This window comes from Gopherus evgoodei, chromosome 14, assembly GCF_007399415.2.
Source record: "Gopherus evgoodei ecotype Sinaloan lineage chromosome 14, rGopEvg1_v1.p, whole genome shotgun sequence".
NCBI classification, from domain to species: domain Eukaryota; kingdom Metazoa; phylum Chordata; order Testudines; family Testudinidae; genus Gopherus; species Gopherus evgoodei.
Window position 1 is genome coordinate 1,883,868 of NC_044335.1, and position 24,896 is coordinate 1,908,763.

General features: G+C 50.2%; 1 protein-coding gene across 1 annotated transcript in view; it reads right to left on the reverse strand.

The window, feature by feature from the left end:
- Window positions 1-24,401, reverse strand: part of TGM2 (transglutaminase 2) — a 39,060-nt gene extending 14,659 nt beyond the window's left edge. Inside the window, exons 1-4 of the mRNA XM_030533432.1 lie at window positions 24,291-24,401; window positions 15,069-15,248; window positions 5,473-5,715; window positions 3,759-3,877 (exon numbers count right to left, since the gene is read on the reverse strand). Of these exons, the coding sequence (XP_030389292.1) occupies window positions 3,759-3,877; window positions 5,473-5,715; window positions 15,069-15,248; window positions 24,291-24,300 (552 nt within the window). The 5' untranslated portion in view covers window positions 24,301-24,401. The remainder of the gene's footprint in view (window positions 1-3,758; window positions 3,878-5,472; window positions 5,716-15,068; window positions 15,249-24,290) is intronic.
- Window positions 24,402-24,896: the final 495 nt, after the last annotated feature.

The following is a 24,896-nucleotide window of genomic DNA, read 5'->3' on the forward strand; positions in this document are numbered from 1 at the left end:
CAGCTCGGGGCACTTGGAAGGAGAAAGCGAGAGCCCAGCAGGCTGACTGGGACTGGTGCCCTGTCCTCAAAGCACCTGTGAGAGCAGTTCTGCGATGGGGAGGCCTTGACATTTCAGAGCAATGTTATCTGACTGGGGTGGCTCTAGGCATTTTGCCGCCCCAAGCACGGCAGGCAGGCAGGCTGCCTTCGGCGGCTTGCCTGTGGGAGGTCCTCGGTTCCGCGAATTTGTTGGCAGCCTGCAGTTGGTCCGCCGAAGCCTCGGGACCAGCGGACCCTCCGCAGGCAAGCCACCGAGGGCAGCCTGCCTACCACCCTCGCGGTGTCTGGCAGAGCGCCCCCCATGGCTTGCCGCCCCAAGCACATGCTTGGTGTGCTGGTGCCTGGAGTCGCCCCTGTATCTGACAGCCTGGGGCTTGTACAAAGGGAGGGGAGCAGGACAGGGAGTCTGGATGCTTTTCTCCATTTGTGCAGATAAGGAGCTGGGTGTGCAAAGTTCAAGGCTAAGCATGGAAAATGAATGAGCTAAGTCTCCCCCCCCAGACGCTGAGCAGACTGCTGGCGTGCAGCTGGGATGCCTCTTGGAAAGCCGGGCCATGGCCAGGCCCCACGCATCCGTGGGAACCCAGCTGCTTAGCCCCATCACCCTCGCAGGAGTCACAAGACTTCCCTGAAGAGGCTCGGATCCCCCAGGGACCTGGGTGCCTCTTGCTGCTTTAGGAGCCTGAATCCACCATTTGGGTCCTACTGACATCCTCAGCGGCTGCCCAAATTCCCCCAGCGCTCACTGCTCTCGCCACCTGACTGTACTGTTGGGTGTACACACAGTGCCTCAGTGCCAGGGGCTGCTCTAGCTTTTTTGCCGCCCCAAGTCCCTTGGTGGCTTGCCTGCGGGAGGTCCCAGGTCCAGCGGCTTCAGCAGCGTGCCTGTGGGAGGTCCCCAGTGCCGCAGATTCGATGACTTGCCTGCAGGAGGTCCTTCAGTCCCGCGGATTCAGCGGCATGTCTGCAGGAGGTCCGCCTGTCCTGTGGCTTCGGTGTACCCACCACTGAATTTCCGCTGAATCTGCGGGACCGGCGGACCTCCGGCAGGCAAGCCACCAAAGGCTGCCTGACTGCCATCCTTGCAGGGACTGGCAGGGTGCCCCCCGCAGCTCGCTGCCCCAGGTACGCTCTTGGAGCGCTGGTGCCTGGAGCCGCCCCACCCCACACTCAGAGCCCTAGCTGTGGAGATCCCCACCCATCTCGACAATGTCCTTAGGCACACCTGAGCCCTCCAGATGAGTGTGTGTCTCCTGCACCCCAGCGCAGCCACGTGTGACAGCACATGTGCAAGTCCCTAGTCTGAAGGGGGAAGCTGAACATCAGTGTCCCGCTTCCCAGGGGAACATCCTACCCACTAGAACATTGGATATGGGGACGGGGTCTCTCTTTCTGTCTGCAGATGGGCTTAGGGCTCTTGGCTCAGGATCCCTGGTGGAGGGAGCTGTCTGTCTCTGGCCAGCCAGCTGCTTAGGTGCCTAATCCCACCATGTTCCCTGCCTTTCACTCCTAGCTAGCATAGGCAGCTCCCCACCCCGCTGAATGTCTGCTGACCCCGCTTGCTGTGCACTAGCACGCTGTATGGACAAACCCTTCAGCCAGCGTCTAACTCTCCCCCTGCATTGTGTAGGGAGCCTGGGGCTGAGGATTGCACTGGGCAGCCAGTGCTCAGAAGGGCCTTTGAGGAGCTGGGCTTGAGTGACAGCTGCTGTTCTGCACAGGAGCCAGGCAACTTTGGTGACCCAGGGTGATTTTTGTAACGGTGGAGGAGGAATTTGCTGCATTCAGGGGTCAGTGGTGGTGAATGCTAAGAGGCTGGAAAGCCCCTGATTCAGCTCCACCCCCGACAGGACCCCCCCCCCAGGAGGCACTCAGAAGGAGGGATAGCTCAGTGGTTTGAGCACTGGCCTGCTAAACCCAGGGTTGTGAGTTCAATCCTTGAGGGGGCCACTGACGGATCTGGGGCAAAATCAGTACTTGGTTCTGCTAGTGAAGGACTCAATGACCTTTTGGAGTCCCTTCCAGTTCTAGGAGATAGGACAGGTTTATCTGCATCTCTGTTATCTGCCTCGGGAATTGCAGGTCACTCAGCCCCAAAGAGAAAGGCGCTCACGGGTTGGGGGACATGGCTGGAGCCAGTGGCAGCCCCAGCCCCAATATGGCCAAAGGCATTTGAAATGCAGACGTGACGTGCTCCTGACCAAAATACACCCAGGCAGGGCACTGGCAGTCCCCTTATCAGCACTGTAACTTGGGAGGGGGGAGCTGGTTATCTCACAAAGGCCCCTCCATATGTTTCCCAGACAGAGGGTGTTTTTGTCATTATTATGGAGTGTTCTGTCCTGGCCTCTCTCCCAGGCCTCATTGGTTAAGGATTTATGGGCTGCTCCGGGGATCTGAACTCAGCATTTTCCCCTCCGGAAATGAGATTTTAATTTGCCTCTAGAGGCAGGAGGTGTGAGATTTCCACTGAGGTGTTATCAGAGAACACAGAAATTGACCCCTGCTGCCCAGCACATGGAATGGGACGGGACATGTTGAGTGAGCAGCGAACCCTGTTTTGTGTGTTGGGGCTGGTGCTCTGAATCGCCAGGTTCACCTACTGCTGCACACATGAGATAAAGGGACGTTACACAGGCTGCAGCTTTGCATTAGAGTCCTCCCCCTGTGTAGGGGGACTCCCCACTGGCATAAAGCCGCTCCACCTCCACCACTCAGCTGCATCTCCTCCTGCTCTAGGACCCCTCTCCTGGTGCCAGCATGTGGGCATGTGGTAGGGAGAGAATCCGATGGGCCTGATTATCTGCTGGCAGAAGGGCCCAGTGGCATAAGTTAAAGCTTTCATTTATGCAGGAGCCAGTCAGCTGTGATTAGCCCCCAGCGCTCTCTCCTCTCCACTGTGCCTGAGCAGAGCAGGGAAGCCAGCCTGGTGCGGTCATGGGGGTTGTATGCGTTTCCCCACTAGCGACTCTTCCCAGAATCTTCTCCTCCCATCCCTGCTGATCTCCCCCTCCTGCCCCTCCAGCATCTCAGATTGTCTCCTTTGGGGGAAGGAGGGGTGCTGGGCACTGCTCCCCTTGGGCTCTTAGTGCCTCTCTGTTTGCAGGCCAGAGCAGATGATGCTGCACAGCACAGCCTCCAGCAGCAAGGGACCAGGACTGACTCCAGAAATGCAATGTCCCGCATGGCCACATGTTGCGGAACTGCCCAGTCACTGGGTCAGGATTGTTGTCTCCAAACATTCAGGCCGTTAAGTGAGCCTGAAATGGGCTGGGGGATTGGTGACGGGAGAGGGATCATAGAATCTCAGGATTGGAAGGGACCTCAGGAGGTCATCTAGTCCCACCCTCTGCTCAAAGCAGGGCCAATCCCCAACTCCCCACGATCCCTAAATGTCCCCCTCAAGGATTGAACTCACAGCCCTGGGTTTAGCAGGCCAGTGCTCAAACCACTGAGCTATCCCTCCCCCCTTGTCTCATGCCATTCATGATGCCATCTGCCAGTAGTGGGTGGGTGGGTTCTGCTGTGTTTCCAGAGGGCTCCTGCAGGCCCCTGAGAGGCGATATCCTGCATCATAGACTCTGACTAGCTGCACTGTGAAGCTCCACCTGGAGGAACTCCATGTACATGTTCCTGGGCAGAGATTATAGCCTGGTCCCCGACTACCTGTAACTGTGCTGCCAGTACAGGGCAGGGGAGTCAGGGCTGGAGACTCACCTGTCCGAAATTCCAGGGAGTAGGGACCATGAACTTCAGAGATCCCTGGTAGATGAGGCCCTGCTGCGTCAGCACAAACTCACACCGCTGGTCTTCAAACTCGAGAAAGACAGAGTCGTCTGTGGGGAGAAGGGAGGGAGAGAACAGGGTGAGACGCTCTCCCCCCTGGATCCTCTCATTCTAGCATCCACGAACTAGCAGAGACTGGGCAGCTCTCCATTGCTTCTGGGAAAAGTACTGCAGTGCTGGGTTGCCCCCCACACTAGGAATACCTCTACTTCACGCTGCAGAGTTTGGACCATTGCTGGAGCAGCACAGAGCCTAGGACTCATGACCCAAGGATGCAGGAGAAAATCCTTCTCTGGGCTTGTGTGGTGATGCTTTGTCCCACGGCTCTGACCCCACTGGGCCAGAGCCTCAGCTGGCATGAACTGGCATCGCCCCACAGCTGCCCATCGAGCTACAGTTCTATGCTGCTGAGTATCTGGGCCCCTGTGAAAAGTGGCCGAGATTTCCCATGAGCAATGCTGAAGGAAATGAAACTGCATGTCGCAGATAACATTTTTCATGAAATTTGCTGAAAATTTTCAATGTGATTAGATTTGAATTAAAAAGTAACATGGAGGGGGTTGGCTTTGCTTGTGTGCCCGTCTCCTCCACACCCCCATCTTTTCTCCCACTGAAAAGTGGAGAGGAAGAAAAAAGAAGAAAGAAAGGGAGGGAAATGCAAGAAAATGAAAACGGAAAAATATTCCTGTCGATGAGATTTTTGGTTTTTCTTGTTTCAGTGAAAAACACTGAACAATGTGGCCAAATGTTTTGTGTCATTTGTTCATTGCAAAAACTTCCTGCCAGCCCTGGTGTTCTGTGCGGTGGTGGCCAAGTGAAACTTTCTAAACTCCTTTTCTCTGAAGAGTCAGCACAAAACACTTTGGAATTCAGGAGGAAGTTTGTCATTTTAGGTCTTGTATTTCACTTGGGTGATATGAGGCTGCACTTGGATGGGGGAGTTGATGGGGGAACATTCCTCGTACGGATGGGGAGAGCAGTGGGGGATAAGAACAAGATGTGGGCAACCTGGTTGGTCACTTGCCCAACCATGGCCAGACATTGGTCCCTCCCTCCACATGCTGCTGTCTGATCTCAGCAGGGAAAGTGGTGGCTTTTTTTGTGCCCTGGCTGGCTCCTAACATAGTGGCATTCAGAGCTGCGTGTTCTGCCCCATAACCCGATGGCCATGGCAGTGAGGGAGCAGGGCAGCAAGTGGGCGAGGAGTGGGAATTGAGATGTCCCCTTGCATCTGGCAGAGTTCTGGATTCAGCGGCAAGGCTGGCTCCTACCCCCAACCCATGCTCTTCCTCATGCACCAGACTGCACCCACTGTCAGGGATTTTCCAGGGAGGGAGCAGGTCTTTGGAGAGGGATGCAGGCATCTGACAATATGTGCGTTCCTATGGTGTGGGAAGGGAAACCAGCACTCTCTAGGGTGGATCCTGGCTTGGAGCACAACTGGGCCTGCTGCTGAAGCTCAGGGCCAAACCTCCCCAAAGTGGTGGGCGTTTGGAGCTGGTGTTGGTTCGGCCCATCCAAGAGAGGCCAGCGTGGGCCGTTTAGCTCCAGGCTTGTAGTCCCAGCCAGAGGCTGCTGTTCCGACTCTGGCCCATCTCCATTTGGAGAGACCCCTGCACCTTAAATGGATGAATGAACATCTCACCTGGATACCAAGGGTTAAAGAGCAGGATGAACTCTCCGAGCCTGAAGCTGGAGCCTTGGTACCCCATAGAGGCCTCCAGGGTCAGGGCATAGCGGCCAATCCGGGCATCGGGAGGGGAGTAAATCAACAAGGAGAGAGCGGTTCCATCCCGATGGTCCACGACCGCGCTCCACGCTGACTCCTGGAGGGCATCGGAGACGGGGAAATGGGACTTGGTTCCCGACGACTCAATGGGGCACGGCCCTGCCGGAGCAAACAGCCTCGTTAGTGTACCCTGCCTCTGGCCTCTCGCTCTGATAGTCCTGGGGGCAATGCATCTGGGGCCAGGGAAAGGAGGATTCGCCCTGTGTGAGCTCTGCCCGAGAGACACTGGCGCTTGGATGCACCAGAAGCTATTCCAGCCTCCCGAGGCCCAGCACCCCTTGCCCTTTACAGACGTGTCCCGCTGGCACCCGTTCTCCCTGCACCGGCTGTAGGTAGCTACCCTTACTGAACCAGCGGAGGCTCAGGCCCAGGCTTGGTTCCGCATCTGCCTTCGCTGGCCCCCAGCAGGGCAGAGGCTGGGGGCTGTGGTGTCCTGAGCAGACCAGCATGCAGAGGGCAGGGGAGTCTAAGTGGCTGGCGCGTACAGGGCACTGCACCTCCTGCAGATGATTCCCTGCTCCCAGTACGGAGGAGCCACTCGATGGGTGACTCACTGGGGGACAGAATTCTCCTCATTCTTTCATATGTGGCTGGTGCACGTCAGTGTAGCAAGCAGACAAGGGGGACCCCATTGCTCTGCTGGCTGGATTGGTATGTGATGTCCTGATCCCCTGCCTGCTATAACCGGATTTTGTCTTATGATACTCTGGCAGGCAGGGGCCCGTAGCCATGGGTAATGTTCAGGCCCAAGTTGATGCACGGGACTCGAATTTCAACGCTATTCAGTGCACTGTGTGCTTTGCACTGGCTGCATGTGCAGTCGTAACTGCACACACGTGATGCCTGCAGCTGGGGACCTGGGGTCCTTTCCAGTCGCTCCCCGTCAGCCTTTCCCTGGTCTGTACACTCCCTTTGCGGTAATTCTGTTTGAGAGTCAGTCTGCTTCTGCTGCTGAGTGATGTCTGGGGGAATGGTTGGTTCGTGCCCTCCCCTCGCCCTTCTGTGGACACACCAGTGGAGGCTCTAAGGGATGCGCCCTGGGGAGCGTTCAGACTGGGGCACCCCAGTCTGTCTGTGTAGTTGGGGGCCCAAGTCTTGCACTTATAAGCTGAGGCTAACAGCTCCCCAAATAACCATTTCTGAGTCTGCAGTAAGTGCCAGGTAGCGCACGGTGTGAAAGCACCTCTGCCGGCTACATCCAAACATCCCATAACAACACACCACAGCTGAGCATCGCTAAGCCCCTTTTACGCTGCGTTTCCACTCGCGACCTAGACCATCCAAGCTCTCATTCCAAAGCCAGCTGCTCTGGAACCACAGACGGGTCCCTTGGCAGGACAATACACCCCTGCGAGATGAGAGCCCGTGTCCCTTTCACAGAGCCTGGGTCCCATCTAGCATTCTGCACTTCCAGCGTCTAGCAGTGACATCAGTGCTCCCTTGCACAAAGAGCTCTCCTTTCACTCTGCTTGGGGCGTTACTCCAAGTACAAGGAGCCATCCTGGATCCAAACACTGCTCCTCCCAGAAACGGAGAGGAACACACAGAACAGCTCAGACCTGGCCCTCCCCTGTGACTGCGCCCGGTGTCCAGGCAGCCGCAGTGACCCGCAGATTTCATTTCAAGTGATGGTCTGTGTGCAGGCTTCCTTCCCACACTGGGAACTCTGTGTTATGCTGGTCCTGGGCCCACACTCCACCGCTCCAGCGCCCTGCCCTTGTTGGGGAGTAGAACTTCATGACCAGAAATGCACATGAACTAATGAGAGTGACACACTTTCTCCTCCTCACTCCATCTGCGGGGCCAGGGAGAGCTGACCTGGCTAGTTCACACGCAGCTGGCTGAGCTCTGAGAAAGGCGTGAGTGCACAGGCAGAGCGTTTCCCTTTTCAGCCCTGCTCCTTACTCATGTCCCCAAGGAATCCCCCTCCTCAGACAGGCAGCAGGAAACTGCCTCCTTCCCTTGCTCCTCCTCCCCCCCCCCGCCCACCCATTCCCAAAAAGAGCCAGGGGAAGTTCTGTCTCCTCTGCACAGAGATGCTAATTCAGTGTTGCGAAGAGCAGTGGGGTGGGGACGTAGGGCTGTTATTGGATCTGTCCACACAAGGTACCCGACTGGAACTGTGCAAACATCTCTGCCTTAAAAATAGACACTGTCTGTCTGCACTGAAATAACTCTCCTTCTTTGCAGGCCAGGGGCTATTTCAGGCTATTAGCAATCACTCGGGGTGGGGATGACTTGGTAGCAAAGGCTCAGGTTTGGACTACATGCACTCCCTGGGTTTGAAGCTGGCAAAGTAGAGACAGCCCTGTCCTGCTAGCCAGGCAGGTCAATTGAGGCCCCCAAACTCTGAGCACTTACCTGCCCTGTGCAGATGTTAAAGAACCCCTAGCACTTTTCTGCAAGAGTAGACATGTTCCTCCCTGTGCCCTTGGCCAAAATGTCAGCTGCCTGCCACCCTCCACCCTTGCATTCAGTTGTGCTGTATGGACACACTGTCATTTGGAACACCCTTTGGGATCACCTGGGATGAAAGACACTAGGTAAAAATCATACTGATGGCCAAAGGAAACGGGGGCAGCGAGCAGCAGGTCAGTGGCTGCTGCGTCCGTGTCCAGAATGGCCTGGGTCACTCTGACAGAGAACATGTCTTTCCCCATACAGTTACTGATGGCAGGTTTGTATCACCCATGTGGCTGCAGGGCGTGAGGCGGAGACCTGAGGGCCCCAGGAGGTGTGAGTGCTGGTCTTGGGGATGAGTGTGCCTAGCATGAAGCTAGGGTAGCTGAGTCTGGGCTTTCAGCCTCTTATGTCAGTTTGTACAATTTGAAGCTGATACAAAACAGAAATGTTGTAAACAGGCAAGAAACACCAGGGCAAAAAACTGTTTCTAGGGCAGGGCACGTTTCCAAGGGCAGGCTTCAGTAAATCCCTGGAGCTTCAGAGAAAGGCGAGAACTGCTAAAAGGCATCGACCCAGATGAGCAATTCAGGGGGAGGGGGAAATTCCCTCCTGGCCCCTGCAGGATGTCAGTTTATGCCCTGAAGCCTGATGGTTGATTAACTGGATCTTTGAGACAGGCCAATGGGGGTGGCGGGAAGCGGCAGCCAGCACATCCCTCGTCCCATGCCGCTTCTCGCCACCCCCATTGGCCTGAAGCAGCAAACCCTGGCCAGTGGGAGCCACAATCGGCTGAACCTGCAAACGCAGCAGGTAAACAAACTGGCCCGGCCTGCCAGGGGCTTACCCTGATGGGCGGCATGCCAAAGGTTGCCGATCCCTGATCTAGCCCCTGTATGTGACTCAGTGGCCTCCTGCATCCTTGGACTGCACAAGCTTACTTGGGTAGGGTTTCTTATTTGTTCTACACTGATCAGCTGTTTGATTTTGATGAGGCACAGTGGGTGTAGCTAGGGCACTGCTCTGAAAGTCACAGACCACAAACTCCCCTCCTCCAGTGCTGCTCAGAAACGTTCTGTCCAGTGCCGTTCTCCCCTAAACAAAACCCAGCAAACACAGGGACGCTAACCTTCCTCACCTGGTGTTACAGGATGTGTCTAACAAAACAAAACTCCTCCCACAGGTTCAGGATCTGTTCCCAAACGCAGCAGGAAGACAGACTCCCTGGGGAGTTCTTCATCCTACCAAAGCAAAGAGCAAAACTCCAATGACCTCAGTGGAGCCAAGATTCCACCATCTGTGCCTAACTCCAGGCTAATACTGGTTTTCTAGTGAGCCTCCCTGTGGAGGCTCCAGATTCAATGACTTCCCTGTAGAATTTAGGGTCCGCCCCCCAAGGAGATGCCATTACTTACAGGCCTGGATCTCACCCTAGTTTGCTTCTCAGCTCTGGGATCTAACTCCTCAGCCACCTAAAATGAGTCGTGTCCTCTAGGCACCCGCCCCTGGGGATGCCTTGTTCTTGTATTCCAAGATGGGGAACAAAAAAACATCTGGTCGGTTTTATACATTACATTTTTTGTCCAATTTTTTTTTCTGACCAAAAGGTTTTGTCTTTTTTTGACAGAATGGAAATGTTCATTTTCCATTTTCACTGAAACCATTCTGACTGCTCCCCTCCCTTTCCCCTCCTCCCATCTCTAGTTTTAAGGTTTTTTTATGAAAATCTGAAAAATTTCTATGAGAATTTTTAACAAAACCAAGTTTTAATGTTTTTATTGCAACTTTTCATTGGGAAAAATAAATTCTCGGCCAACTCTGTGGTTCATGATTTTGAATGTCAGTCATGAGCCCTCCTGTCCTAGGCCCTGGCACGGGACATCCTGTTTAGGGCTTTCCGCCATGGAGGAGGACCTGCAGGGGGCTAGTAAATAGGGTGACCAGACAGCAAAAGTGAAAAATCAGGAGAGGGGGTGGGAGGTAATAGGAGCCTATATAAGAAAAAGACCCCAAAATCAGGACTGTCCCTATAAAATCGGGACATCTGGTCACCCTACAGGTAAAACTGCTTGAGACAAGACGAGGCTGGAGCAAAGGCATTGTTTATCCCCAGAAGTGTCACACTTTAGCCAGTTGCAGGGCAGATTTTCCCCATTCCTCCAACCAAAGTCCCTCTGCACTATCCTGCTGGGACCCACAGTGCGGGAGAGGGTAGCTAATGCTGCCTGGAGAGCTCAGCCTCTCTTCGGAAGCTGCCGACAAGTCAAATCTTGTATGCTAGACAGCGCAATGGCTTTGTGACGTGGACACAAGTGACTGGATGGAGTCTCACCGAGCTGGCCAGGCCCGCACATGGTAATGCCTCCTCCTCTGGGGCAGGTCTGAAGCTGGAGCAGAAGGCCCCAGAGCTCATTCCCAATCCCCTGGGCCAACTGGTGTCCCTCCGGATATAAGTTTGTCAGTACAAAGGACTGGAAAGACAAAAGGTGGCTGACGCTATTAATAGAATCTGTGCTGCATTGCAGGGAGCTATCTCATCCCCCCCTGCCCCTGGCTGCAGGAGGATGGCTCTCTGCTTGGAGGAGGGAGGGACTGCAGGTCAGGGAAGGCACACAGGTTGCACCCGCATGTCAGAAATACCCTGTGGCAGTGAGTCTGGGGCCCAGGTCACCTGACTTGGGCTCGTGCTGCCAGGCTAAAAATGGCAGCGTTGCCCTTTGGGCACAGGCTGGAGCCTGGGCTCTGAAACTCGGCGAGGGGGGTGAGTCTCAGAGCCTGGGATCCAGCCCGAGTCTGAACTTCTACACGGCTACGTATGGTCCTGCAGCGCGAGCCTTGTGAGTCCAAGTCATTGACTCAGGCTCCGAGATATTTTGTGCTGTGTAGGAGTGCTCATTGTGACTAACTCCCTGAGAAATTCCATGCAGATACTTGAGGAGGCTGGGACCTTTTCTTCCTTGATACTGTACTGCTGAGGAAGATGGGTGTTGGCCAGCCTGCAAGCTTCCTTGTTTTGTTCCCCTCCCTAGCCTCTTTCGTTGTTCTTGGCGGAACACAGCTGCCTGATGTTCAGAGATAACACATGAGCCAAGATCTAAGTATTCTTCTCCCCCTCACCCACTCAGGCCTGAGACAGCCCAGTTCTTGAATAAATAACCCTAGCCTAGGGGTTCTCAAACCGGGGGTAGTGATCCCTTGGGGGTTGCGAGGTTATTACATGGGGGGTCGCGAGCTGTCAGCCTCCTCTCCAGACCATGCTTTGCCTCCTGCATTTATAATAGTGTTAAATATAAAAAAATGTTTTTACTTTATAAGGAGGGCCACACTCATAGGCTTGCTGTGTGAAAGGGGTCACCAGTACAGAAGTTTGAGAACCACTGATCTAGTGTGACACTGAAGGCGGGGCAGTGTTTGAGATAAGCCTAGGAACAGGGCCAGCTCCAGGCACCAGCGAAGGAAGCAGGTGCTTGGAGCAGCTAATACAAAGGGGCAGCACTCTGTCCGGTATCGGGGTGGAAACTCCGGGTCTTCGGTGGGAATTTGGCGGCAGGTCTCTCAGTCCCTGTCGTTCTCTTTGAGCTGCCTCCAAAGTGCCGCCGAAGAGGAAGAGAGGGAGTGAAGGACCCGCTGCCGAAGTGCTGCCAAAGAATGAAGCAGCGCGATAGAGCTGCCGTTGATTGCTTCCCCCCCCCCGGCCCCGCTTGGGGTGGCAGAAAAGCAGGAGCCAGCCCTGGGAGGGAATATTCAGCCAGGAATTAAAGCCTCCAAATCCATGCAGGCTGCCATAACCATGGACAGCTAAAGGAGTCCTCCAGCCTCTGAAATGCTGTGGGGTGGTGGGAAGTTCCAATCTTGTGTGTGGTCTGCTCCCTCCATCCTAGCTTTGCTTTGCATGCGCACGACTATATCCGGGATGGGGAGAGGGAAGAAAATGCAGCATCCTAGCTGCGTTCTCCCCGATAGCTCCTGTGGGACTGGATTAGTGGCGCACACAGCTGGTGGAAGCATGATCCAATGTGAGTAGCGGGTTGAGTAATGGAGCTGGTCCAACCCGAGCATTGACAGTGGGGCTGGGTCTTTCTTACTGTGTTACACAGTCACCTGGGCAGGACCGAGATAAATAAAACTTCTGTCCCTCTGCTGGGCTTCCATGCGGTGTTCTGTCCATGGACAGATCTGGGGCTCATGCTGGGAAAGGAGTTTGGTCTGGCTAACCTTGACCCATCCAACACTTCTGCACCAGCACACCTGGCCTTTCCTGGTAAAGTCTCTCGCTTTGGAGGTCTAATTTTACTCAGCAATTGAAAGATGGAAATTCCCCAGACACTGGCCCAACCCTAAGAGAAAAAACGTGCCCAGACTTTGAGACGGTTCATAGCCAAAGCCTCACAACCAAACCCACATCTTTCTGGGCTGGGTCCACCACTATTGTTCTTTCATGTCTGATTTCTCCCAAGATGGAGGATAGATGTACCTAGACCGTGAGCAGAGGGCATCTCCTTACCCAGTCACTAGAAGGGAATTGGGATCCTTACACAGAATCAACCCTGGCCCACACGCAAAGTTAGACCAGTTTAATTATAGGTGTAATTTTTGTACCGATTTGATTAAAACAGTATAACTTTGTGTGCAGAAAGACTTATATCAATTTGAACCTGGCCTATATCAGTTTAGCTTGCACTGGTAAATGTACAGGTGCAAGCTAAAGGCATAGAACAAGTTTTAAATCATTTTATGAGAGTCCACACATACAAATTGTACGATTTAACTAAACTGATTTACATTAAACAGTTACAGCTTCCATGTGCAAAGAAGCCCTTAGCCTACAGAGGGTGGAAGCACAGTGGGACAGGAATTGGGAGTTTTGGGCTACATTCCTGACTCTACCACAGCTCTATGTGTAACTTTGGACTGTCACTTAAGCCCCCTTCTGTGCCTCAGTTTCCTATATGTAAAATGGGGATAATATTACTGCGTTTTGTCATGGTGGTGACATAAGGCTCAGCTAATTAATATTTATTAGGTCCTTAAGATTCTCAAGGGGAAGGTACTATGTGCATATACAGAGGGTCCATGCCACTAAGGGATATGACTTTATTTTATACTTGCTATCCTTATTATTTTATGCTGAATTCCTTGAGCTGGAACCTTAGAGTTCCATAAAAATAGCTTGTGGATGAAGCTCTTATTTGGCTTCTGAAACCTTCTGGCCAAAGTACCTCTTATTATTCGTAGTAGTAGTTTGTTTTTCCAGTTATGGTAATGCAAATCCCAGGTGTGAAAGTGACTGCTTGGAATTTTGGAACGCCACATTAGGAGTCTACAGATGTTATGGATTCCAACTCAGACATTCCAAGGTAATAGCTGGGCAAAGCCCAACTCTGTCAACTCGTCTGAAATAATCCTTAGCACAGACTGATTGACTTGTCTTCATGCCCGAACACTTAAGAAGTGTGGAACGTGGCAACAATGAATGTTGTTGGCTAAGAGGAGTTAGTGTTACACCTGTAGGAGAACACTTCAATCTCCCTGGACACACAATAGCAGATGTAAAGGTAGCCATCCTACAGCAAAAACACTTCAGGACCTGATTCCAAAGAGAAACTGCTGAGCTTCAGTTCATTTGCAAATTTGACACCATCAGCTCAGGATTAAACAAAGACTGTGAATGGCTAGCCAACTACAAAACCAGTTTCTTCTCCCTTGGTGTTCACACCTCAGCTGCTAGAAGAGGGCCTCACCCTCCCTGATGGAACTAACCTCATTATCTCCAGACTGATTCTGGCCTGCATATTTATACCTGCCTCTGGAAATTTCCATTACAAGCATCTGACGAAGTGGGTATCCACCCACAGAAGCTCATGCTCCAATACATCTGTTAGTCTGTAAGGTGCCACAGGACTCTACTGCTTTTTACAGATCCAGACTAACATGGCTGCCACTCTGATACGCAAGCAAATAACATTCACTAGTGCTGGGGCTCTTGCTTTCTTTCATAAAATCATAGAATCTCAGGGTTGGAAGGGACCTCAGGAGGTATCTAGTCCAACCCCCTGCTCAAAGCAGGACCAATCTCCAACTAAATCATCCCAGCCAGGGCTCTATCAAGCCAGGCCTTAAAAACCTCTAAGGAAGGAGATTCCACCACCTCCCTAGGGAACCCATTCCAGTGCTTCACCACCCTCCTAGGGAAAAAGTTTTTCCCACTATCCAACCTAAACATCCCACACTGCAACTTGAGACCATTCAACTATTATTATATTGTGGAGTCTCTGTTTTTATATCTTTGTCCCGAACCATGAGGAAAAACCACCTATGACATCAGGATCAGTGCCAGGGAAATTTTACTTTAGTGTTGGAAATAACATAACTGAGATAACAGTCTCCTGACAGGAAGAGGAAGCTGTCCTCTCAGATCCCACAATGTAAAACAAATAAATAAAAAGTTTGGACCAAGAGCTTTTAGATTCACTTTGTGAGTTGAAAAAACAAGCAAATATAAGCAGCAGAGAAAGCAATTAGTTTTCTTGAACAAAAATGTGAGGGCCATTCATGTGGTAGTGCTTGCTTATCTGGATGGTGACAGACCCCGGGATGGACTGTCTGAGGTGAATGGGGTGGGGTCGGCCTCTTACTGAGGTGAGGGATGGGGAGGTGGGGTGATGGGGGTGGAAACTGAGGACAGCTTGCCTACAAAATGATTGAGGAGGAATCTGTATACAAGCGACCAATGTGGAAAGTGTTTTTTTGAATGGGCTGAGGCAGGGATGGCTCTCTCCGTGATGACTGGGGTAGAAATTGCCCCTCCTGGATGTGACGGCGCGGAGGTGGCTTAGTTGGGCATGGCCTCTCCCTGAAGGGAGGGTGGATGGTGTCTCTCTCTGAGGGGAGGGTGGGTGAATATGTCTGTCTCTGAGATGAGGGGGTAGGACGGCTCATCTCTGAGATGATGTGACAGGGGTGGATATTGTGTGTGTCTCTGAAGGAGAGGATGGAGGTAGCTCCTTTCCAAGCTGACTGCAGTTGAGTTTAGTGAATAGCTCTGGGCTTACCTGTCTCTACGTTGAGAGTAAGTCTATCCACTCCTTCCTCATAACCCCTTCCAGCGAAGAGCAGCGTGATGGTGAAAGACTGTCCCCTCCTCACAATGAGCTTCTGGCTGCCCATGTCAGCCGTCATGTGGTTCCGATTGTTGCTCTCACACTCCAGGTTGCATGATTCCAGCACCAGATCTGCAAAACCAACAGCATCTAAAGCTCTTTTTCAGGAAGGCAGCAAAGACACAGCACAAACTGACCCAGACTCCACTCTCTCTTCCTTTGAATCCATTTAGTGGTTCAGAGGCTGGGCTTCAAAATCTGATGCTCCAACGGAGAAGAGATCAATTTTACTCCTATAGAGCTCATGCATTTGGCTTCACTACCATGTGTTTCTCATGTGCATACACACATGGCCAGGTTGTTGTTCTGCTGCATTTAGGGAGTACAGGGTGCATCTCCGTGCATGAACGGGGAGCTCTGAGCCCCACGAGATTCACTAGTTGGGAATCTTTACCTTGGTGTATGTCGGTGTAACTCAGGGCTGGATCTAGCCCCCTTCTCCCCCCGCCTCTTTCCCACCCCAACACTCGTGAATAGGCGTCTACTAATAGTCAGTACAAGTTTGGTTGATAAAGGTAACACTGTCGATGTAATATACGTAGACTTCTGTAAGGCATTTTACTTTGTACCACATGATATTTTGATTAAAAAACTAGAATGATATAAAATTAACATGGCACACATGAAATGATTAAAAACTGGCTAACTGATAGGTCTCAAAAAGTAGCTTGTAAATGGGGAAACTTCATCCAGGACTGTTTCCAGTAGGGTACCCCAGGGATCAGTTCTTGGCCATACACTATTTAATCTTTTTGTCAATGACTTGGAAAAAAACATAAAATCATCCTTGGTAAAGTTTGCAGATGACACAAAAATAATGGAGTGGTAAGTAATGAAGAGGACAGATCACCGATTCAGAATGATCTAAATTGCTTGGTAAACTGGGTGAAAGCAAACTATACATGTTTTAATATGGCTAAATGTAAATATACACATCTGGGAACAAAGAATGCAGGCCATACTTACAGGATGGGAGGACCCTATCCTGGGAAGCAGTTACTCTGAGGAAGATTTGGGGATTGTGGTAGATAATCAGCTGAATATGTGCTCCCAGTGGGAGGCTGTGGCCAAAAGAGTCAATGCAATCCTGGAATGCATGAACAGGGTAATCTCGAGTAGGAGCAGAGAGGTTATTTTCCCTCTGTATTTGGCACTTGTGTGACCATTGCTGGAATCCTGTGTCCAAATCTGGTGCCCACAATTCAAGGAGGAGGCTGAAAAATTGGAGAGGATTCAGAGAAGAGCCACGAGAATGAATAGAAAACAAGCTATATAGTGATAGACTCAAGGAGCTCAACCTATTTAACTTAACATAGAGAAAATTAAGGGGTGGCTTGATTACTGTCTGTAAGTACCTACATGGGGAACAAATATTTAATAATGGGCTTTTTAATCTATCAGATAAGGGTATAACATGATCCAATGGCTGAAAGTTGAAGCTAGACCCATTCAGACTGGAAATAAGGTGTAAGTGTTTGACAGTCAGGGTAATTTACCATTGGAGCAACTTACCAAGTCACGGTGGATTCTCCATCACTGACCATTTTGGACGTTTTTCTAAAAGACCTGCTCTAGGAATTACTTTGGGGAAGTTCTATGGCCTGTTCTGTGCAGGAAGTGAGACTAGATGATCACAATGATCTGTTCTGGCCTTGGAATCTGTGAAGCTGTGCACACACACAGCTTACATACATTCACACACCGCATACATACATGTACCTACACAACATACATACACGCACATACAGCATGCACACATCTCCTCTGCGCTCTAGCATGGAAATGGCTTCAGTGGAACCTGTCTGAACTCCCGAGTTATCTGTCCTTTCAGTGTGCCTGCCTCACAGGGGTCGATTGCCTCAGCAGTTAGAAAATAGCTCCCTACCACGAATCATAGAATCACAGCATATTAGGGTTGGAAGAGACCTCAGGAGGTCATCTAGTCCAGCCCCCTGCTCAAAGCAGGACCAACACCAACTAAATCATCCCAGCAAGAGCTTTGTCAATCCTGACCTTAAAAACCTCTAAGAAAGGAGATTCCACCACCTCCCTAGGGAACCCATTCCAGTGCTTCACCACCCTCCTAGTGAAATAGTGTTTCCTAATATCCAACTTAAACCTCCCCCACTGCAATTTGAGACCATTACTCCTTGTTCTGTCAACTGCCACCACTGAGAACAGTCTGGATCCATCCTCTTTGGAACCCTCCTTCAGGTAGTTGAAGGCTGATATCAAATCCCCCCTCACTCTTCTCTTCTGCAGACTAAATAACCCCAGTTCCCTCAGCCTCTCCTCATAAGTCATGTGCTCCAGCCCCCTAATCTTTTTTGTTGCCCTCCGCTGGACTCTCTCCAATTTGTCCACATCCCTTCTGTAGTGGGGGGACCAAAACTGGACGCAATACTCGAGGTGTGGCCTCACTAGTGCCGAATAGAGAGGAATAATCACGTCCCTCAATCTGCTGGCAATGCTCTAACTAATGCAGCCCAATATGCTGTTTGCCTTCTTGGCAACAAGGGTACACTTTTGACTCATATCCAGCTTCTCATCCATTGTAACCTCTAGGTCCTTTTCTGCTACTTAGCTAGTCTGTTCCAGCCTGTTGCAGTGCATGGGATTCTTCCTTCCTAAGTGCAGGACTGTGCACTTGTCCTTGTTTAACCTCATCAGATTTCTTTTGGCCCAATCCTCCAATTTGTCTAGGTCACTCTGGACCCTATCCCTCCCTTCAGTGTATCTACCTCTGCCCCCAGTTTAGTGTCATTCACGAACTTGCTGAGGTTGCAATCCATCCAATCATCCAGGTCATTAACAAAGTTGTTGAACAAAACTGGCCCCAGGACCGACCCTTGGGGGGACTCTGCTTAATATCAGCTACCAACTAGACATTGAGCCATTGATCACTACCCATTGAGCTGACAATCTAGCCAGCTTTCTATCCACCTTATAGTCCATTCGTCCAATCCATACTTCTTTAACTTGCCGTCAAGAATACTGTGGGAGACCGTATCAAAAGCTTTGCTAAAGTCAAGATATATCACGTCCACCACTTTCCCCATATCCATGGAGCCAGTGATCTCATCATCTAAGGCAATCAGGTTGGTCAGGCATGACTTACCCCTAGTGAATCCATGTTGACTGTTCCTGATCACCTTCCTCTCCTCCAAGTGCTTCAAAATGGATTCCTTGAGGACCTGCTCCATGATTTTGCCATTCCCTGGGTTCTCTTTTTTCCCTTTTTAAAATATGGGCACTATATTTGTCTTTTTCCAATTGTCCGGGACCTTCCCCAATCGCCACGAGTTTTCAAAGATCATGGCCAATGGCTCTGCAATCACACCAGCCGACTCCCTCAGCACCCTTGGATGCATAAGATCTGGCCCCATGGACTTGTGCACATCCAGCTTTTCTAAATTGTCCTTAATCTGTTCTTTCACCACTGTTCTTTCACCATGGCCAAAGCTCCCAGGAGCAAACTGAAACTAATTAATAATTTAAGCAATCTACTTGTGGGGGAGAGAGAAGCAGAATCCTGGGTGTCTCTGGGCTAAAAGCTCCTTTGGATCATCACTAGGGCCAAGGGAGGAGTTTGCTAATCTCTTCCCCACTCTCCCTTTTCCCAGGACACAGAGACGTGTGACACAGTTACAGTCGCTGTGGCTGCCCCGGTTTGGTACCACCCATAGAACTTACACAGCACTCTTCCTGCGTCGATCTCAAAGAGCCTTACAGAGCTGACGCATGTTACATTCCTCATTCCACCAGGGAGTAAACTGAAGAGCACAGAGAAAAAACACGGTGCCTAATGTCACGCAGCCAGTCAGCGGTAGAGTTGGGAGTGGAATGCCGAGTTTCCCCTCAGTTCTGTGCCAGACCCCTTGTACTAGGCTTCTGCTCAGCAGAGAGGCCTGAGGCCAGGCCAAAGGTGTGTTGCAGAGCTGCACTGGGTCCATCAGGATTCAAGGGCAGGAGAGACTTGCAGAGGGCCAGCAGCAGAAAGGGTCAGCGCTTACCCTTCCTGCCTCTGGAGGAGTTTGGCTTCAGGCTTCCGCTGCCAAGTTGTCTTGGTTGCTTTCCCCCCAATAGAGAGAGAAGCATTTCTGAGCTTGGGGAACGCTTGGCTTTGGATGTTCCCTGTGCCCTCGGTCAGGCTGACGGGAAGTTTCCTATATTTTATGTCTTGACAAATTGGAGAGCCTGCCCATAAACGTACTGCGAAAAGGGATGTCTGACTGAGTGGCCTGCGGCATTCTGCAGGGCGTGCTCTTGTGGTGGTAGGGCAGAGAGGCACTGGTATAAGCAGGGCCTGTGCTCGGCAGCCGGTGATAATCAGACAGCACCATTACCCTTGTTTCAGCGTGGTTTCCTGGGGCAATGTGATATCATTCATCATTGTTCCAGGCTAGCGAGCCGTGAATGTATTGCAGTCAGGCAGATTAGCTGCCAGAATAAGTGAAAGTATTTAATGTAGGAGAACACATAGCGAGTTCAGTGCCAGAGTACCTGAGCTGGAAAACCAGGGCCTGATTTATGGAGCAAGTGCTGACAGGGCTGGGGCTGCTCAGCTCACTGCTGCTTCGCTCCCATCCTCTCTCAGCAATGGGTCACCTAGAGGAGTGGTTCTCAGCCAGGGGTATGCCTACCCAAGGGGAACGCAAGGGTCTTCCAGGAGGGACAGAACCGCATCTAGAGATTTGCCTAGTTTTACAACAGGCTACAGGAAAAGCACTAGCAAAGACAGAACAAACTAAAATTTCATACAGACAATGACTTGTTTATACAGCTTTGTCTACTATACACTGAAATGTAAGTACAGTATTTATATTCCAATTGATTTATTTTATAATTCTGTGGTAACAATGAGAAACTCAGCCATTGTTTAGTACTAGTGGCTATGACCCTTTTGTATTCTCATGTCTGATTTTCTAAGCAAGTCGTTTTTAAGTGAGGTGAAACCAGGGGTACGCGAGACAAATCAGCCTCCTGAAAGGGGTACAGTCGTCTGGAAGGGCTGAGAGTCACTGCCCTAGGGAAGGGGCTGAATGCTGGCCAGAAGGAGGAAGGGAGAGAGCTGCAGAAACCCGTTGCTATAGGAATAGTGCCAGGTGTAAAAAGGAAGACCTCTGACATTGCCACATCCAGAGCGAAAGGCTTTCTTGCAATAGTGCCCTCACGTTCGTGCTTATGGATATGCCCCCAAAACCTTACCACAAAGTCAGCCCTGTTGCTTGCCAGCAGGGAAAGGCATGTGGGAGAGAAATAATTGCTTTCCCTGGTAGGAGGCTATCGTGGTAAGACCTAAGAGATCTAGATAGATGGAGTTATGGAGAAAGCATAGCTTGCCCATAATCAAAATGATTCCATCAGGCTGCCAAGCTGCAGGAGTGTGACCAGTGTAGAACAAACTGAAGGGAGACTTCCATTTTACACATTTCACTTCTGATCAGGGGCGGCTCCAGGAACCAGCACTCCAAGCGTGTGCCTGAAGTGGCAAGCTGCAGGGGGGAGGCAGTCAGGTTGCCTTTGGCAGCGAGCCTGCAGGAGATCCACCGGTCCTGCAGTTTTGGCGGCAATTTGGCAGCGGGTACACCGAAGCTGCTGGACCGGCAGACCTCCCACAGGCATGCTGCCAAATCTGCATTACCAGTGGACCTCCCACAGGCATGCTGCCGAATCCGCATTACCAGTGGACCTCCCACAGGCGCGCCACCAAAAGCCACTTGCCTGCCGTGCTTGGGGCGGCAAAATACATAGAGCCGCCCCTGCCCCGATTTAGCAAAAACTGTGCCCAATTACATGCGTATTTTCTTATATCAAACTAGACTCTCCCAGAAAATTTGGGCCAAGTCAGAGAAAGTGCATTAGAGAGAGGAATTCTAAAAAATGATTTTTGGCTCAAAAAACCAGCCTGAGCTGGTAACTCCAAACTTGTATTCTGTTGGCCTCTTTGATCAGTAACAACCAATTTATTCCTTAGTTATTAAATTGATGAAAACATATACTAGAATGTTTGCAGAGCTCTTCCTGGATGTCTACATGCTATTCACTGCAGGTATTACAATGTTCACAAGGCCATGAGTGGAATGAAATATCTTAACTTTCCAGTTCCATTTTCCTTGTGTTTTGAAATCCTTTAATGTAACAGGACACCAGTTAAACAGTCAAATTTCTGTCTGCCAGACTTCTATGTCCTACTGTTATAACTAACCCCTAGGACAGCTGCCACGAAAGAGATTAGAAGGGTTTTTCTCTTCTGTTTTTTTGAGTGTTCTTTGCTTTGTGCATTGGAGAGTCAGACTTAGACGCTGGTGCTCACTCCTGCGAGAGAGAAGAATGGCCACAAGCCTTGCTGCGTTCACATCAAAACATGTAACTCCCCTTTTCACCCTTCCTTTCCCTAGACATACTTGCATTTTAAACATACACAAACCAGCTCTGAACTAAGCTCTTCCTGGCATCTAGCAGCAGGAGATGCAGAGACAGCCTGTCAGCGTTTGTTTCTATTTTGAAAGACGTGGGAGTGCTGGGAAGTTGGACACAGCATGGGAGGGTCCCTGTGAGCACAAAGACAGAGGAAGAGAAGCTCATGGAAGACTTCAGTTCCACCTTCTCCCAGGAACAGCCCAAGCCGAGGGCCCAGGTGAGGGGCTTCATGGAAGAGAAGTGCCAGGAGCAGCATTCTCTGGTGATGGCAGTGAGCACCATGCATCAACCTCAGTGGAGCTTTCCCCATTTACGCCCGCATATAATTTGGTCCAATCTCTGATGTAAGGGATCCTGCTTTTCATCATCCTGAGGGAAAATGAAGGATGAGGGTCTTCAGACTCCTCTCAAAGTCCGACCGCTGCCCTATAGTGATGAGCAGTCAGAGGGTTTAAAGCAGGCCCAGCTCTCTCAGTGCCACAGTCCGTTCTGACCCTGTTTTCCTTAGGGTGCAGTCACTGCAATGCCATTGCTGGCTCCTCCTCTTTCGTTCATTTTTATTTTGTCTTGGGACTCGATTTAATAAAACCTGGTCTTGTCACTGAGATCCCAGGCGGCTAAACTGAATTAACTTCCCTGTTTGTTTTTGTCACTGTTGTGGGTTTGACATGTCTCTCACCTGCCTATCTGCACCTCCACACTCAGCCATAGGACACAGTCACTTGCTTTAGGATGGGCTCTGATGCCACATAATAACGCTGAGCCTGTATTGCCTTGTCTCACTGACCATAGACTGAACCAAAAGGGCTGCACACCTGATCAGAATCTGACATGGTAAATATTATTTCATAAGAACGGCCATACTGGGTCAGACCAATGGTCCATCTAGCCCAGTAGTCAGTCTTCCAACAGTGGCTGATGCCAGGTGCTTCAGAGGGAATGAACAGAACACAGCAATTATCGAGTGATCGATCCCCTGTTGTTCTGTCCCAGCTTCTGGCTGTCAGAGGTTTAGGGACACCCAGAGCATGGGGCTACATCCCTGGCCCTCTTGGTTAATAGCCATTGATGGACCTGTCCTCCATGAACTTATCTAGTTCTTTCTTGAGCACAGTTATACTTTTGGCCTCCACAACATCCCCTGGCAGTGAATTCCACAGGTTGACTGTCTGTTGTGTGAAGAAGCACTTCCTTCTGTTAGTTTTAAACCTGCTGTTTATTACATTCATTGGGTGACCCCTGGTTCTTGTCTTATGCAAAGAGGTGACTAACACCTCCTTATCTACTTCTCTGCACTGGTCATGCTTTTGTGGACCCCATCTCCCCTCAGTTGTCTCTTTTTGAAACTGGACACTCCCAGTGTTTTAATCTCTCCGTGTGTGTGGATGCTGTTCCATCTCCCTAACCATTTCCATTGCCCTTTTCTGCACTTTTCCCAATTCTAATATATCTTTGTTGAGATGGGGTGACCAGAACGGCAGGGCCAGCTTTAGGCCTATTCCACCAATTCTCCCGAATTGGGCCCCGCACTTCCTAAAGCCGGCCCTGCAGAATGGCATGCACTATTCAAAGTGGCCTATACTGTAATATGATGTTTTCTTCTATCCCTTTCCCAGTGGTTCCTAACATTCTGTTAGGAATTTTGACTGCCGCTGCACATTGATCAGTGAACTATCCACAATGACTCCAAGATCTTTCTTGAGTGGTAACAGCTAATTTAGACTCCATTGTTTTGTATGTGTAGTTGGGATTATGTTTTCCAATGTGCATTACTTTGCATTTATCAACATTAAATTTCATCTGCCATTTTGTTGCCCAGTCACTCAATTTAGTGAGATCCCTTTGTAACTCTTCACAGTCAGCTTAGGACTTCACTATCTTGAATAGTTTTGTATCATCTGCAAACTTTGCCACCTCCCTGTTTACCCCCTTTACCAAATCATTTTTGGATATGTTAAACAGCACTGGTCCCAGTACAGATCTTTGGGGAATGGTTCTATTTACCTCTTTCCACTGTGAAAGATCTAGAGAAGAAAGTATTCTTTCCCCAGTGAAAGACTACACAGAAAAAAGACAGCTATGTGTCAGAGGGATTTCTAAAGGCTTAGAAGGGGCTTTTTATGGCTTTATTTAGATAACTCTCTTTAAAAATAGGGTGAGACTTAAAGCAAATATTTTTAGAGCAGCTTTCTGCAGAGTCCTGCTGAAAGGGAGCTTGCAATTGCAAACAGTATTTTAAAATTTCACTCTTTACAGCATTGACGTTATTAAAACAGTAGCAAATTACTGTTGTTATGGTAAAGAACAAAATTAACTCAAAATAGTTTCCTCCTGATCATAACTATCTTCTATTTTAATCTTTGGCATGTCTGAATTTTCTGCACTTGAGCCAAGAGTTTGCCATTCAGTTTCAATAAGTTCCAGAAATATAAACAAGTGCAGTTGACATAAAGGAGCTTGCTTAATGTTCCAGCCTGATCTAACTGAACAGACTGTAATACTCAACTTTTAAAGTAGAACTTATGTACACAGATACATACCGACTCACTGATATCACTGCCCACCCTTACATAGACACTTTGCAAAGTTCACTATAACCAAGCAAACTTTTCTGATTTAGAAGAATTATAAAAAAATTGTCAAGTTTTGCTGAAATGCAGCCTCTGGCAATGTGCCATTCTGCGGCTTTACCTTCAGCCATGGTGTCCAGCACTGGAATCCCGTTTACTCTGCTTGCTCTCTGCTTGGCGTGCCTACAGCTATGAACAAGGAGCTGATGGTTTATCTCCTCCCACCCTCACTAGTTGTGCTCTCCCTTTATACAGGCACACACAGCACACACCCCCTCATCTGGGTGGATGGTGGAACCTAAGCAAGAACTGGAAAAAAACCCACTGTTTCCAAGAAAAACTAAATCCACCTATTTTTTTTCAAAGTTGAGCATGGATTTGTGACAAAAGCAGGTCTGTAATAGCTCACTTCCCCCACACATGCTAAAAATATACAGATAAGTGAGACGCACAGAAAGAGCCAGTGTGGGGACACTGCAGATGAATAGCCTCTCTCGCTGCTCAATGTTGTGAAATTCTTTCCCCAGTTTCAGGGAAGGAATTTCTTATGTCATCCTATGAAAGTGGGGTTCGTGTGCAGTGCCTGAGGAGGCTAGTCACAAATCTCGGTAGGAGGGGCTTTCTCTTTTAGTTAGCTGGTCTGAAGACTGTGTCCCCCCTAATTTGCACAGGCCGTTAAAGGGAAAGGCAGAGCTCTTGGAAACCCCCTTCTTTTAAACACACTGGG